This window comes from Tubulanus polymorphus, unplaced genomic scaffold (genome assembly GCF_964204645.1).
Source record: "Tubulanus polymorphus unplaced genomic scaffold, tnTubPoly1.2 scaffold_78, whole genome shotgun sequence".
NCBI classification, from domain to species: domain Eukaryota; kingdom Metazoa; phylum Nemertea; class Palaeonemertea; order Tubulaniformes; family Tubulanidae; genus Tubulanus; species Tubulanus polymorphus.
In genome coordinates, this window is record NW_027437484.1 from 5,001 (window position 1) to 21,275 (window position 16,275).

General features: G+C 41.6%; 2 protein-coding genes across 4 annotated transcripts; both read right to left on the bottom strand.

Annotated features, from left to right (window-relative positions):
- Positions 1–1,393: 1,393 nt before the first annotated feature.
- LOC141914696 (uncharacterized) lies at positions 1,394–5,903 on the bottom strand. 3 transcript variants are annotated; one of them, XM_074805960.1, is made up of 4 exons: positions 5,855–5,903; positions 5,394–5,508; positions 4,015–5,314; positions 1,394–3,895 (listed from the first exon to the last, which is right to left on the bottom strand). In XM_074805960.1, the coding sequence occupies exons 3-4, from the start codon at positions 5,303–5,305 to the stop codon at positions 2,721–2,723; spliced, it is 2,466 nt and encodes an 821-aa protein (XP_074662061.1). In that variant the 5' UTR covers positions 5,306–5,314; positions 5,394–5,508; positions 5,855–5,903; the 3' UTR covers positions 1,394–2,720. The 3 variants fall into 3 exon arrangements, with proteins under 3 accessions (XP_074662061.1, XP_074662060.1, XP_074662062.1); XM_074805959.1 differs by having other exon boundaries at positions 5,664–5,868; XM_074805961.1 differs by having other exon boundaries at positions 5,838–5,855.
- A 297-nt stretch (positions 5,904–6,200) lies between these two features.
- LOC141914691 (RNA polymerase-associated protein CTR9 homolog) lies at positions 6,201–15,449 on the bottom strand. Its single transcript, XM_074805953.1, has 21 exons — positions 15,375–15,449; positions 14,914–15,012; positions 14,502–14,831; positions 13,906–14,084; positions 13,149–13,344; positions 12,589–12,816; positions 12,074–12,190; positions 11,773–11,991; positions 11,203–11,386; positions 10,680–10,954; positions 10,520–10,607; positions 9,994–10,142; positions 9,762–9,878; positions 8,979–9,124; positions 8,819–8,890; positions 8,263–8,398; positions 7,937–8,071; positions 7,694–7,851; positions 7,023–7,217; positions 6,744–6,881; positions 6,201–6,617 (listed from the first exon to the last, which is right to left on the bottom strand). Exons 1-21 carry the CDS (start codon positions 15,441–15,443, stop codon positions 6,305–6,307), a joined length of 3,543 nt encoding a protein of 1,180 aa, XP_074662054.1. The 5' UTR covers positions 15,444–15,449; the 3' UTR covers positions 6,201–6,304.
- Positions 15,450–16,275: the final 826 nt, after the last annotated feature.

Sequence of the window (16,275 nt, forward strand, 5' to 3'; positions counted from 1 at the left end):
CGGCTTAACGACAGCGGCGTTAGGTAAACGTATACGTGGATTAACAATGGCAGCGTTAGGTAAACGTCGTATCCATGACAACCAGGAATTAACCCTCAGTAAAAAGACCCCGTCTCATTATTACGCCGACTTTCCGAAATTAATCGGCAAGAAATTTTCGGGAATGTCCGTTCCAGCGTTAGGTAAGCGTACAACAATAGAACGTCGTGCGCGTTGGTTGTTGCAGGGTCCAGCGTTGGGAAAACGTCATAATTTGGCGGGTCCGGCGTTGGGTAAACGCTATAAGAGTCCTCGAGCGTTGAGGAAACGCTTTAATCTATTGTCGACCCCGGCTCTAGGTAAACGACCCGATGACGCTGATTATTACTATGGTAACGAAATTAATGATAACAATGACTGGTATTAATCTGATGAACTATAGTAACAACACGACGGTCACGTGACCAGCAGCGGACAGTTGTATATGTGTAACTGAGCGATTTGGCTAATTACCGACGAGAAACGATATTGATCCTGATTATTTTCATTTGTAAAAACTCTGTGAAAATTAAAGAATAAATTGCTATAAAAAAAATTATCTTTTCATAGTTTCTATCCGGAGCCCTCCCTTCTAGCAGCAGTGTGGTCGGATAGGGTCTCCTCGGAGCCCTCCCTTCAAGCAGCAGTGTGGTCGGATAGGGTCTCCTCAAAGCCCTCCCTTCTAGCAGCAGTGTGGTCGGATAGGGTCTCCTCAGAGCCCTCCCTTCTAGCAGCAGTGTGGTCGGATAGGGTCTCCTCGGAGCCCTCCCTTCAAGTAGCAGTGTGGTCGGATAGGGTCTCCTCAGAGCCCTCCCTTCTAGCAGCAGTGTGGTCGGATAGGGTCTCCTCGGAGCCCTCCCTTCAATCAGCAGTGTGGTCGGATAGGAACTCATCGGAGCCCTCCTTTCTAGCAGCAGTGTGGTCGGATAGGGTCTTCTCGGAGCATCCCTCTAGCAGCAGTGTGGATAAGGTCTGCTCCTGAGCCGGTTTCTTCCGGTCTGCGTCCTAACAGCAGTGTGGATAGGGTCTCTCCTCTCCTTAGAAGACACCGTCAAGAGTAGACTGTTAGAGTGATAGCTGAATCTGTCCGGCTGCAGTTGCCCGGCTCGGGGCAGTATGGCGTGGGCCTAGAAGCGTGATACCCGGCACAGGGATGATCGTGTTGGTCCAGGGTCCAATTCCACAGTTCTGAGTTAACTCATTGAATATGAACTAACTTTAACTCTAACTCACGACAGTAGAACTGAGCCTAGGTGATCATCAATCTCACTACTAACCTAGAACATATTCACCATGAATTACTTTCTAAAGACGACGACAATTTTTCAGTTTTTTGGAAATTTTTTCTTTTTTGAAATAAATAACTTAAGAGTATTAGAATAAAATACAACGCGTATAAATTTATAGCAAACAATGTGTAATTAATTATCTTTGTTTTATAATTATCTTGTCACTCAGTAATTTTTGAAATCTTTTGTAATTAGCTTCGCCTTATTCTATATAAATACCAGCATGACATGTTTAATCACTTGCGCTATGCCTGAAGAGGGGATAACGTAACTCCCGAAAACGTTCGCTTGATAAACATTACTCATTAGAAATGAGATTTGTACTATTTTTGCTTCTATGGGTTAGAATTATCTAGACTATCTAACTAAGATTTAAATCTAGATTAAACATTATAAAATCATTTTCCATCATTGACCAGCTCCACCCTCAATACTCGATCTATACTCGATCTATACTCGATCGATACTCGATCGATACTCGATCGATACTCGATCGATACTCGATCGATACTCGATCTATACTCGATCGATACTCGATCGATACTCGATCTATACTCGATCTATACTCGATCGATACTCGATCTATACTCGATCTATACTCGATCTATACTCGATCGATACTCGATCTATACTCGATCTATACTCGATCGATACTCGATCGATACTCGATCGATACTCGATCGATACTCGATCGATACTCGATCTATACTCGATCGATACTCGATCGATACTCGATCTATACTCGATCTATACTCGATCGATACTCGATCTATACTCGATCGATACTCGATCTATACTCGATCTATACTCGATCTATACTCGATCGATACTCGATCTATACTCGATCGATACTCGATCGATACTCATTTTGTTTATACTTATCGCCTTATTGTTCATCATGTATTATTATTAGCGCATATTATTCTTGTTTTTTGTTATATATCTAAATTTCTACGATTCCTAACTAACATTTTTTTGAATTATGATTCGGTTATAATTTAACTGTTAATATCAACAGTTTCGCTAAAAATATCTTTTCAAAAGACTTAAACATATCTATATACTGTACATGTTCCTCGGTTAATGAAGCTACTTATAATTTAAAAAGAAAATAATTATCACATGTTATCACATGTTATCACCGGTTATTCCATTTGTAGACCTAATTGTACATAAGGAAATATCGAACAGTCGTGTACACAAACTTGACGGATCCAGAACTGAGAATGAGACACATGATTTTCATAAGGTCAATTTCTGTAAAATTCTGGAAAAAAACATAGATATAATTTGCAAATTAGATTAACTAAATATTGCACTCCGTGACTTTCTAGTTTTTAGTCCACAGATTTTGAAGGTAGCGGGAACAAATATCTGGAAGTCGGAACCGATACTATATATAGCAGCTCGGGTTTACAGATCAGAAACACCGTACACCAGTGACCGATTCCGCTCAAGAATCGACTCCACAAATCTTTCATCGAATTTATCGTATCCCTGCGCATTGCGCGGAACTTGCACGTTGGAAAAATTGCGACATATCATGAAAATATCTTCGGCATCGTGCCGGTCGAGTTCGGCGGATTTTTCCTTGACCCCCGGGGCGAAAAGAGTGATCACTTGACGGTGATATTTCATCTGTGCGCATTCTCGAATGACCACACCTATTTCGTTGTCCGCGAACATTTCTTCCGTGAACAAAATCAATATCATCTTCGACTGTTCAATCGGTTCTCTGAACTGACCGATATTTGGTTGACCTGGTAACCCATCAATCTGTGGATTCAATAAGTTTGTGAAGCCGAGTTGTCTGATCGAGTCGCCCACATTCTGCGCTATCTCTCGACTGCTGTCCTTCGCAGACACGACTAACAAGACTGGAGTTTGCGCCGCGTCAGGATAAACCTCGTCAATTACCAATTTAAACTGCTTGTTGTTTTTGCGAACTCTCCAGTAAAGCTCGGCGGTAATCCCGCTATTGCGCAACCCATCGCAGTTTTCAATCAGCTGATTCAGACAGTGCATAGCCCTTCTATAATCGTACATATGAACGTAGGTCGTCACGAGTCGTCCTAAAATCAGTTTCTCTTTATCGCTCTTCACTTCAGTTTGTACTAAGGCTAAAACCAGGAATCCGGCCACGGCTTTATGCATCTGTCCAGTCGCGTCGTACAAATCTACCAACTCCTCATATGCTCGCAAAGCATCGTGCGGGTTGTTTGACTCTTCTGCCGCCTTGTGAAGAATGTCACGCAGATCTGGGAACGCTACAGGGGGAAGCATGCCCATTTCTCCCATATTCTCTACGGCTTTGTGATACATAGCACGGAAATCATCGTGACGTTTTGTCGTTTTTCTACAAAGTGAAGCCATCATTTCATAGACCTCGCCGCAATCGCGCTTCGGTTGAAATACATTTGCCTTTAAACCCTTGTCCAAAAGATCGTAAATTTCGTCAAAACGCTCTTCGAGATCTTTAGAAAGACAGGACAAAATGTGCGCTTTTTCTTTCAGAAATGTGATCGCGTTAACGTCCATTTGATGAGCTTGTTCTATGTAACGCAAAGCTAGCTTCATATTTTCATCATCTGAAGAAAAACAAAAGGAAAACATAGTTTAAAAAATTGATGAAACGTAATTCTATCAAACTTGAACCCAAACTCTAGACCGGGGAAATGGATCCCCACATCCCTGTCCGTATACTAACCCGGTACAGATATAATTCTGCGGTATTTATAGTTGTATTTTCGAGGAAAGCTGTCAATTTCTATCGGTGGAACGGTCAAATGTTTAATTCGGCCGCGACAATCGACTTCCAGCGGAGGAGGACGTTCTGTAGACAGCGCCAATCTTTCAAATCTTAAACGCAATTTGTTGTCGTAGTCGTCGAAGGCTTTATTTCTGTAAATGATGCTCAATTGATGATAACAAGATTTTTGTTTTCCAAATTCAAGTGCGCGTTTACATATTTCGATGGCTTTATCATTTCGTTTATCAATTTGTCTATCGTGTCTTAGCAAACGACCCAAAATCGTTAACGTTTTCTTGTCCTCAGACTCACGATACTCAATGTAGAACTGGTTCAGAGCTCCGGGAATATCCGCATATTTTTTCGGTAAAATATCAGATTCTTTTAATTTAAACTGCGCCGGTTTCAACTTTTTTAAAACGTGTGGGGCTTTGACATAACGATGGGCTATTTCAATAATGTGAGCCCAGGCGCGACCGGTTAAAATCGGGTGGACATTTCTGTCGAGTAGATTTTGAATAATCGTAGCTGCTTTTTTTACATCGGTATCATGCGCGTCGGAATAGACGTCGAACTCTTCTGGACATTCCAGTATCAGAGATATGTTCAAGCGCCTGTCGACCAGTGTGCAAAACTCCACTTGAAAAATTGCTTTCAGGATTTCCACCACGTTTCGTGGCTTCACGACATCGATGTGTTCATCTATGTTGTCGAGTATATCGGCAAACATGAGTTTACCCTTGTGTATGTGTCTGGGACCTAGTCGCCGATGTGAATACGCTATTTCACCCCTCGCTAATATTCTAGCAAGCGCATTTTCATCGTACAATTTCGTGGCTTCTTCGAAAAGTTGTTCCGCTTTTTCGTATTGGTGATCTTTATAACAAACATAAGCGCAGTCTGTCAGAGCCACGACACTTCGCAAGCCGGAAAGTGAGTTGTATCTTAGACTCCCGAAATCCTTCAACGTTTTTTCAATATCTGAAGTTCTGTTCGACAAGGCGAGTTGATACTCTACAAGTATTCTCAAATTTCCAGTAGCCGTGCGGTAAAAATCACCGAGAATATCATCCGTTTTACCACCATCTTCATCATCAAGGTTTGTGTTGAATTCGTTAAGCTTGCTACCCAGATATTGTGTAGTATCAGTTGTTAACAGTTGAAACTGTAAACACGAACGCTCGCTGTCTGTGTACCAGAAATGGTTAGGAAGATGCCGCAACTTTTCCTCTCCTCCCTTTTTAAACATTTTGTCTGACTGAAAATACAGCAGAAAAATTATTGCGCGATTTTTGATCGCAGATTTCCCGAGTTTATACCTGAAATATTCAACTTACATAACAGCAAAAACAAGTTGGGCTTTAAATGTCAATCCTGTCTGGGATTTATGTAGGACAACCTTTTATCGACTGAACGTGTTGTCATGTGAAGACCTTTCAGTAGTGGATTTCACTGAAATCCATAGAAGAACAAAACAGTTTCATTTTTCAAATATATAAATCATCAGCAGTCCGTAACATCTCGGCGAATCTACCGACTTTGAATATCGGGTGACTCGGAAAACGACTTAAAAATAGTCAAAAATATGAAAAATGTAACAAACTCACTTTCGCTTTGGCCTATAATAATGAATGTTTCCCTTCTAACAGTGACGTCAGTAATCACTTAGTTTATGTTTATAGGTAGCGATGAAATGCCCGCTACGCCCTGACACCGTTACTGGCCCATAAATCCAAACCCATAGATATATGAACATCGAAAGAAAGCCTAAATACACGCACAATCTAATTCTACTCACGTCGAACCGACATCAATTACGCGTAACCTGCTGTTACTGGGAAACCCGGGGAATCCCCGAACTGTGGAAATCGGAAAGACGACTATCAGACATTCATTGACGGGTGTTTCATTACGAATTCATCTGCGCAGCTGGTATGTTGGATGATCTGAGTTCAATCAATATTTCGGCCCCGTATGAGCCCGAGCACTAACTAACACGTGTGCTTTTAGTCATAGAAGATGCTAAGTTTTCAGCTTCCTAAGCTGCTATCACTGTCACTATCTCTTGGTTCCTCACGTGTGTAAAAACAGGGCAGTTACCGATAACAATCTGATTTCAGATTAGAAATATTTTATTTATACACCACAAATATTTAAACAGTTTACACAGTGTTGTTATAAATGCCAGCATATTTCAGTTTTAAATTTTCAATTTTTTTACAATCAAATAATTATGTATATTGCTAGTTTATTCACTATCGGAACCAGTGGCTCCATCTTTCTTCTGTTCCTGATCTGAACCGCTCTGAGCTGCCGGTGATGCTGATCTCGACCTCGATGGTGACCTAGATCGGGATTTCGACCTTGAACGAGACCGAGATTTCGACCTTGAACGAGACCGAGATTTTGACCTTGAACGAGAGCGGGATTTCGACCTTGAACGAGAGCGAGATTTCGACCTTGAATGGGATCTCGATTTTGACCTGGACTTCGACCGTGATTTTGACATCGACCTTGAACGGGACTTCGATCTTGATTTCGACCTTGACTTTGAGCGAGATCTATAAATAAAAAATCAATAGAATATGATTGTAACATACAGACGAAGACCTGACAATCAATCAGTCAATCAATCAATCAATCAATCAATCAATCAAACAGAAATAGATCGAATACAATCAACAAACCCGGATGCTGAACGTGACCTTGACTTCGATCGACTACGTGACCTTGACCTCGACTTACGACCTTCGTCACTTTCACTGGCAGACGATAGAATACGACGTCTTTTTCCGGGAGCGCCATCTTCAGTTTCACTAACAACACTACGATGAGAATAATTACACAACGCGATAATAGTCTCTGTACATTTCCCCCTCCCTCTATTCTCTTGACCCCCTACTCCCCCTCCCTCCTCTCTACTCCCTCCCTCTCTCTCTTCAGTCTCATCCCCTCATATAACTTACCCCTCATTATCGTTATCTATTTTTAATTTTTCAGTTTCCGAGTCGCTTCCTTCACTCGATGAAATGATCGCCTTGGATACAACTTTACGTCTCTGTTTAGCCGTTAATCCGTCGTCGCCGGTTACCGATTCTTTCTTTCTCTTCGATTGTTTCGTTTTCCTTTGTTTACGTTCTCCACGTTTACCTTCACCTTCCCTATAAATATAATAATCACCCTATGACATCATCAAAATATCTATGGTTACTCAGTTACCTTAATGATGTCATAGTGATACACACACAGTGATGATGTCATAGTGATATACACGCACAGTGATGATGTCATAGTGATATACACGCACAGTGATGATGTCATAGTGATATACACGCACAGTGATGATGTCATAGTGATATACACGCACAGTGATGATGTCATAGTGATATACACGCACAGTGATGATGTCATAGTGATATACACGCACAGTGATGATGTCATAGTGATATACACGCACAGTGATGATGTCATAGTGATATACACGCACAGTGATGATGTCATAGTGATATACACGCACAGTGATGATGTCATAGTGATATACACGCACAGTGATGATGTCATAGTGATATACACGCACAGTGATGATGTCATAGTGATATACACGCACAGTGATGATGTCATAGTGATATACACGTACCGTCTGGAGCGTTTACGAGTAGTAACTGGATTTCCGTCCTCGTCTAACTCTGGTTCCGAGTCACTACCGGCGCCCCCTCGTTTATTACGTTTTTTACGACGCGGAGCCTCGTTATCGCTGTCATCATCTATTATATCATCTTCATCTCTCTTAGAACGCTATAAATACAACAATACAACACCGTGTTTACAGTACGGGTATCCATGGATACAACGGACATAAGCTCCCCGGATATATTGTTACCTTTCCTCCGCCGGACTTTCTCGGTCGCTCCTCTTTTTCCTCAACGATCATTAGATTTTTAGTTTTCTCGATGAATTTCGCTCGTTGTTCCAATAAATGTTTTTCTTGTTCGTCTTTTTGACGTTTTTTCTCCATCTAAAAAAAAATAACACGTTAGATAGTGCGTTACACAGACACCAGGTGGCTCTGTATTTGTATTGAGGTGTTAGTGCGTCGCGCGGACACCAGGTGGCTCTGTTTTGAGGTTTTAGTGCGTCGCACAGACACCAGGTGGCTCTGTATTGAGGTGTTAGTGCGTCGTGCAGACACCAGGTGGCTCTGTTTACCAGTTTTTCCATGGCTTGTTGTTTTATAGCTTGTCTTTCTTCTTCTTGTCGTTTTCTCGCTGCTTTCTCTTCCTCATCTATTTTTCTCGCTCGCGCTACGTGGTACTGAGCTTGACTCAATAAATCTGAACATTGCCTACAAATAAACTATTCATTTACTCTGTACTCAATATAGATGGCGCCACTATTCCCTCACATACACGTTGTTTGCCCTGATTCGATCGGCCAATCAATTGACTAGGTCAAATACGTAAGACATAGATGGAAGCTGTTAGATTTTAGACTAAGTCCAACAATCTCAATATATTTCCTCGACCTTATTAAACTTTAAAATTTTCTTTGAAAGAAAATTCCCCGATTTCCAGGCCACTCTGAACCAGGTTAGTTTGGAACCAGGTCAAATGGAAATAAGGTCCAATACCAGGTCAACTCTGAACCAGGTCAACTCTGAACCAGGTCAACTCTGAACCAGGTCAACTCTGAACCAGGTCAACTCTGAACCAGGTCGACTCTGAACCAGGTCGACTTAAATTTATAAATAAAATGTTGTATTTACCTGGATTCCGTTAAAGCTTGATTTAAATCAAACTTCATTCGATCTCCAAACTGACTCAAATACGTGAAATATCTGAAAATTACAACCAAAAATCTCAATCATCGGAAATCTCAATCACTTGAAATATCAATCACTTGAAATAGATTTTCTGAGAATTTACCTTTGAGCGAGTTCTAAATCTTTCACAGCTGATAAAACAGTTTTCAAATTACTTTTCTCATCTTTAAGAATCGATGTTGCTAATTTCTGTTGAACTAAAGCTATGTTATACAGTATAACTGTATCAGATGGGTTCACGTGTCGAGTCTGTAATAAACCATATCAAATATCTACTTACAGTTTATCCAGCAGTATGGAAAGGGGGGACATGGGGAGAGAGGGTACAGGGAGAGGGGTACAGGGAGGAGAGGGGGTTAGAGTAAGGAGAGGGGGTTAGAGTAAGGAGAGGGGGTACAGGGAGAGGGGGTTAGAGTAAGGAGAGGGGGTTAGAGTAAGGAGAGGGGGTTAGAGGGGAGGTACAGGGAGGAGAGGGGGTTAGAGGGGAGGTACAGGGAGGATAGAGATAGGGGGTACAGGGAGGAGAGGGGGTTAGATGGAGAGGGGTTAGAGATAGGGGGTACAGGGAGGAGGGGGTTAGAGGGAGGAGAGGGGGAACATGCAGGAGAGGAGGGTTATAGGGAGGAGAGGGGGGTACAGGGAGGAGGTTAGAGGGAGGAGAGGGGGTTAGAGGAAGGAGAGGGGGTTAGAGGGAGGAGAATGGGGTTAGAGATAGGGGGTTAGAGGGATGGGGGTTAGAGGGAGAGGGGTACAGGGAGGAGAGGGGGGTTAGAGGAAGGAGAGGGGGTTAGAGGGAGGAGAATGGGGTTAGAGATAGGGGGTTAGAGGGAGGGTACAGGGAGGAGGAGGGGGGTTAGAGGAAGGAGGGGGGTTTTGTCTCACTAACCTTCAGTAGTGTTTGTTTACATTCTCGTAATTTCCCAGCTTTATAATAAGCTCTTGCTAGATACATCATCACATCGGTGTTTGTGTGTTTGAAAAACTTCTTCAAACAATTCTCATACTGAAAACATACAGACAATAACTACTAACACCCCCTAGTGATTGTACTGCCAACTATCATATACTATATAGCAATCACGGATCCCCCTGGTGAGTGTTCAGTGAACTAAACGTACCATTTGAACTGCCGCGACGTATTGTTTCTGTTCAACGTAAATATGAGCGATATTCAACCAAACATCGGGGAATTCAGCTGTCGCTTCACGAACTTGAGCAAATACATCTCTCGCTTCATTTATACATCCTTTATGAGCCAATATACAACCTACAATATACAACATACAACCTACAATATACAACATACCATATACAACACACCATATACAACATACAACCTACAATATACAACATACAATAAACAACACACCATATACAACACACAATAAACAAGACAGACAAACAGACACAGAGATGTAGACAGGCAGAGACATAGACAGGCAGAAGACAGACAGACAGACAGACAGACAGACAGACAGACAGACAGACAGACAGACAGACAGACAGACAGACAGACAGACAGCCAGACAGACAGACAAACAGACATACAGACAGACAGACAGACAGACAGACAGACAGCCAGCCAGCCAGCCAGACAGACAGACAGACAGACAGACAGACAGACAGTAATCGATGTGTACATACCTATACCATTAGCTGCCCAGATATTCTGACTGTCGTTTCTGAGGACGTGTTTATAATGACCTAAAGCGCGATCCTGATGTCTCTTCTCCTACAAATATATAATCATCATCACCAATAAATACCCAGCGCTCATACTCAAAACTAGAAACGTACTATATACCTTCTCCTTATCTCTCATTGGCTGATGTAGAGTTTGTAACCACACGTTACCGAGAGCTATCATAGAATACGGGTCGTCCTTGGTAACGGGATTCTGTAGAATTCGATCGAATTTCTTCTGACCCGGACCCCATTCCTGTTTAGCTAGATGTAGATTACCGATGAGAGACCAAGCGTCCGGGTGATCCTGGTTTATACCGAGGGCTTCTTTAAACCATTCAGACGCTTCGTAAATCTGTCCTTTATCGCGAGCCACGCAACCCAGCCGCAGATAACCTGTCAATAATCAATTACCATAGTTACAACCAACAATCAAACACACGGCTTAATACAGATCAGTTGATATTCATCTTTTCCCACGAAGTTCCACAGTTATAGATTAGGTTTAAAACCACCTCAGTTTTAGAACCAAACAACTTAAGACAAGCCTAAAAATTTAATACAAGTTTTTGAATTAAAGTTATGACTGATCCGGATTAGGCAGAGGTAGTATAGAATAATGCCTGTAGATGGCAGCAGCTTACAGTCGACGTAATTCGGATGTTCTCGAAGGATGTTTTTATATAAAGTTTCCGCTTTCTCGAATTCGTTTAAACTCTCGTTGAGTCGTGCGAGATTGTAGGTCGTCGATACTGATATAGCGTTATAGTACGTTTCATCGTGAAGAGCCTCGGATTTCGATCTCTCCAAAGACTGTTCATAATTCTCCTGAAATTCACATAAATATCTCTTTCAAACAAACAGCGACAATAAACTAAATATTCTAAACTGTGTGGAAATAAGTTCAGAACTGTGGAACTGGGTCCAGAACTGTGGAAGTGGATTCAGAACTGTGGAACTGGGTCCAGAACTGTGGAAGTGGATTCAGAACTGTGGAACTGGGTCCAGAACTGTGGAACTGGGTCCAGAACTGTGGAAGTGGATCCAGAACTGTGGAAGTGGATCCAGAACTGTGGAAGTGGATCCAGAACTGTGGAACTGGGTCTAGAACTGTGGAAGTGGATCCAGAACTGTGGAAGTGGATCCAGAACTGTGGAAGTGGATCCAGAACTGTGGAAGTGGATCCTGAACTGTGAAAGTGTAATAATGAATACCTTAGCTTTCTCTAAGTTTCCCAGTCTGAACTGTAATGCTGCTATATTATTGAGTATTTCTGGTGGGATATCCGCTTGTACTTTCTCCGTTAATATATTCGTAGCTGTATTATACGCAGCTAACGCCCCCTGGATGTCCGATTGTTCGAGAATCTGAGCCAATTCGATCCAAGCTTCGACGTCGTCCGGAAACTGTTCCGTGACCTTCCGTAAATGTTGCTGAATAACGAGAGAAAATTATTATTGAGAATTCGGTTGACTGCGGCGAGTGAGGATCCACCAGGTGGCGATATTAATTTACCTTTGCGGTATCTCGTTTAGTTTGATCTTTAGAATTTGAATACAACGAACCCAATATTTTCATCGTTTCGTAATTTCCTGCTTGAGCTTTTAAAACTTTCTCAAACGCGACGGCAGCCTGTGAATAAAACAATCAGAGACACCTAGTGGAGGAGTTAGGTACTTCACAATCAGAGACACCTAGTGGAGGAGTTAGGTACTTCACAGAGACACCTAGTGGAGGAGCTAGGTACTTCACATTGAGACAGCAGTTAACAATATCGAGGGTCTCAAAACCTTGAGTAAAAATTTTGTAAGATTTGTCATTAGGTATCATACAATCAGACAGAGACACCTTTTGGAGGAATTAAGAACTTAACAATCAGAGACATCTAGTGGACACGTCAAGAGATACTTCAGTCAGCCTCAGTCATCTAAATCGTATTGATCAATCTATAACTGGGACTAATAGTTTTAGTCCTGGTTTAAGTGGAACACTGAGGTTTACTGTCGGTATCGGGTTCAATAAATACTCACGTTTTCAGTATCGCCACGGTAAATATACATCTGTCCGAGTCCGAAAAACGGTAGAACGAACGTCGGAGATGAAAACTGTGTTGATTGATAATAATATTGAAACGCTTGGTCGTAATCACCCTGAACATGAAACGCTCGTGCTAACTGATAACAACTTTCAGCTCTCATCGATTCATTCTCCGTGTTGTGAAACGCGTGTAGTGCTAAATGTTGCACTTTCTGATAGTCCTACAAATAGTGAATCAAAACAAATACATCAAAATACGATCAATTATCTACAGACCTGATTATCTTTCATTGTAGAAGTTTGCAACGAAATAGAGAATAATTTGATGTAAAGAAAAATATTATTTTGATAAAACATGAACTGGAAATGATCCTGAATTTTGTATTTTTGAGAGAGAAGTCGAGATCTGAAAAGAGTAGAAACTACTCTTCAAATAGTAGCCGTAGTCAGATATGAATTCATCTTTATTTCCGAGATCAGTTTTTAAGAAAGTTAGTTAGAGCTAAAAATAGTTAAAAACACATAAGATTTTTAACCAACACAAATATTTTACCTTTTTATAGAAGAAATGATTTGCTAAATGATTAAGAACCATCGGATTAGTAGAATCAATAGTGTAAGCTCGTGATAATAGTTGAACGCCGTTCTTAATGGAATCTTGAGTTTTCTGATTCAGTTCTAGAATCGCCAGACCGACCAGTCCTCCAACACAATTACAATCTAATTCTAAAGCTCTCTCAAACGCCAACCTACAACAAAATATACCAAAATACTTGTTTGTTAGTTTTAGAATTGGAAACCCAAAGAACCTGCACACAAAGAACCAAAGTTCCACAGTTAGCAGTTCTGGACTCAGTTCCACAGTTTTTCAGTTCTGGACTCAGTTCCACATTTTGCCAGTTCTGGACTCAGTTCCACAGTTTGCCAGTTCTGGACTCAGTTCCACAATTTGCCAGTTCTGGACTCAGTTCCACAGTTTTTCAGTTCTGGACTCAGTTCTACTTTCTAGTTTAATCTAGTTCAAATTAGTTCATATCTAATGTTTTAACTGTCTAAATGTGAAAACTAAAACAAGTCAAATCTGAACCAAGAGAGAATTGTGGAACTGGTTTCTGGAGAGTAAGAGATTTCACGCGTTATTCTATATTGAAATGATTCTGAAGTTCAGGGTCCAGTTGCTCAAAAGTTGGCTAGAGTTAATCAGTGGATAGTTGACATAGTGACAATTGAAATTTCATTGTTACTATGGTATTTATCCACCGGTTATTGAGCAACTGGCCCCTGAGTTCAGAGGGTATAATTTCACTCACCTGGCTTTTTCTAATTTGGCTAGTTTTACGAAACAATGGCCCATACCGAGTCTAACTGACGCGGGACAGTTCACGTTAGTGCGAAGAGCTTTCTTATAAAACGCCAGAGCACCGCGATAATCCTTCTTATTAAACGCAATACACGCTTTACCTAGCAACGACGGGATATTGTTACTACCCTAGAAACAACAACAGATTAAACAAATTAATCCAAATACAATTTATTATCATTATTATTACTACTACCATATTCAGATGCTCTGTACAAAGTAAAAAGCCCTAATTGACCAAATGTAAGTCATTATTTGGATAAGTCGTCACATTACTGAAGTCATCTCAATTGTTGAATCTCAATTTTTTATTTCTAATTCTTTTTACTAAGTGTAAGTCATCATTTGAATAAGTCGTCACAATACTGAAGTCATCTCTATTTTTGAGTCTCAATTTTTTATTTCTAATTCTTTTTACTAAGTGTAAGTCATCATTTGAATAAGTCGTCACTGATCGTCAAAACTACAACCAGACTTAAACGCACATATCGTTGAAGGATCTATAACAACAAACCCTCCCTCCCCCTGAATGAACATTAAACTCACCTGATTTAATACAAAGTTAAACTGCGCGTCGGCCTGGTCCATTTTATCGCTCTCCACTAAACAAAAGTACGCTCGACCCAATAAATGATTCTGATCGTACATTATGATTTTATCAGCGGTCGTATATAGCAACGTCGCTTTGTTGAATAAATCACGTTTTGATTCTTTGTTTTTTTCTCGATGTCCCATCTGAACGTAGTAAGCCGCCAGTGTATCCAGCGCCCTCATTTGGTCGCGCTCGAAGTTAGCGTAATTTAAATTCGCGTCCGTTCGCGAAGCTTCCAATATCTTCACGAAGTCGTCTGTCTGACCTTGTTTGAAATATTCAATCTGAAAACGAGAGAGAGAGGTATACATCGATCACTCACCGATACAGTACAGTGGCTCCCCCTCCTTTAAGATCGTAACTTACCCCTAGTGTTACCCAGATATGCAGTGGCGCCATCTCTTGTTTCAATATACTGAGCACTTCTTCTCCGTCCGGTAACTGATCTAAATCCAGCTCTATCACCTACAATATATACATAGATCTACAGGCTTCACAGGGACTGGAGTGATACCAGCAGCAGCGCAGCCTCCTCCTCGCTCGGGGGTAGACTTCATCACAGCTAGGCTGCTGGGGAGCCCTCGGCCCTCTGCACCTGAGGAAGTGGCTTAAACTGCAGTTAGACCCCCTGCTGATCTTCACAACCAACAATAAACAGAAAGAATCGATTCGATCGGATTGAATTGAATTTGAATGGATGGATGATGGATGATATGTTGACATGTCATCTGTCGGATCTGACGACACAAATAACTCATAACTGCCCCACTCACTGGTGGCCTCTGCTTGTGTCCATCTATAACTTCCTATAGAACTAACAGACTTACCTCATCAGTATCTCTGAGAGGAATCTCAATAGATCCAACAGCCGTGCTGCTTCCACTAGACGCCGCCATTATCAATCTAGCTATCAATATATTCAACCGGTGTTAAATTGAATTTAATTGGCATAAAAAGCGGTTGTGGACTATAGTCGAGGGCTCGAATAAAATCCGGTCGTGGACCGAGAGTCAGTGGGTGATATAAAAATCCGGTCGTGGATCTAGAGTCAGCGGGCGATATAAAAATCGGGTCGTGGAATACGCGGCGGCAGTTTGAGCCCTGCGTCGTTCGGGCGCTCACTGACTTCTGAACCCTTTTTCACTTGGGTTCCAATGATTCTGAGCTCACTGTAGTAGCACCCGACTGGATCCAGTGATCAGCGCCCTCACCTCTGGATGTGGAAGCGGTTGTTGCATAATATCGCGGCTCATTGCATTCAAACGCCAAAGACTAAATACTGTGCCGGGATTTTAATAAAATTTCACTATTTCAGGCCCAAGTTTTATCTTACAACAAAAATCCAAAGAAAGCTTATAACTAAACAAGAGGCGCACTTAGAAACCGGATGAGATCTGCGCTCAGCGAGGATCGCCTGCAATCTTACGACCCGTGGCCGCAGTGACGTATCGGACACAGTGGATTTAGCCTGAATTAATACCCAAACAAACTACCCCATAATTGTACTATATCTGCTCATAATCAAGTGTGGTTAATTGCACCCAGTTCCCGTTGAGACTTGACTCGAGTCAAACTCATTGTAAATAATCGAAATTCTCTTACGAGGACCGCGAGATCAAATAGGAAGCCCATCGACCCGACCCACCCACCGCGGGCACTGGCTCTCCAGAGACTGCCTAGTCAGTTTAATCACTGATTTGACCGATATTTTTAGGTCAAGGTGATTAA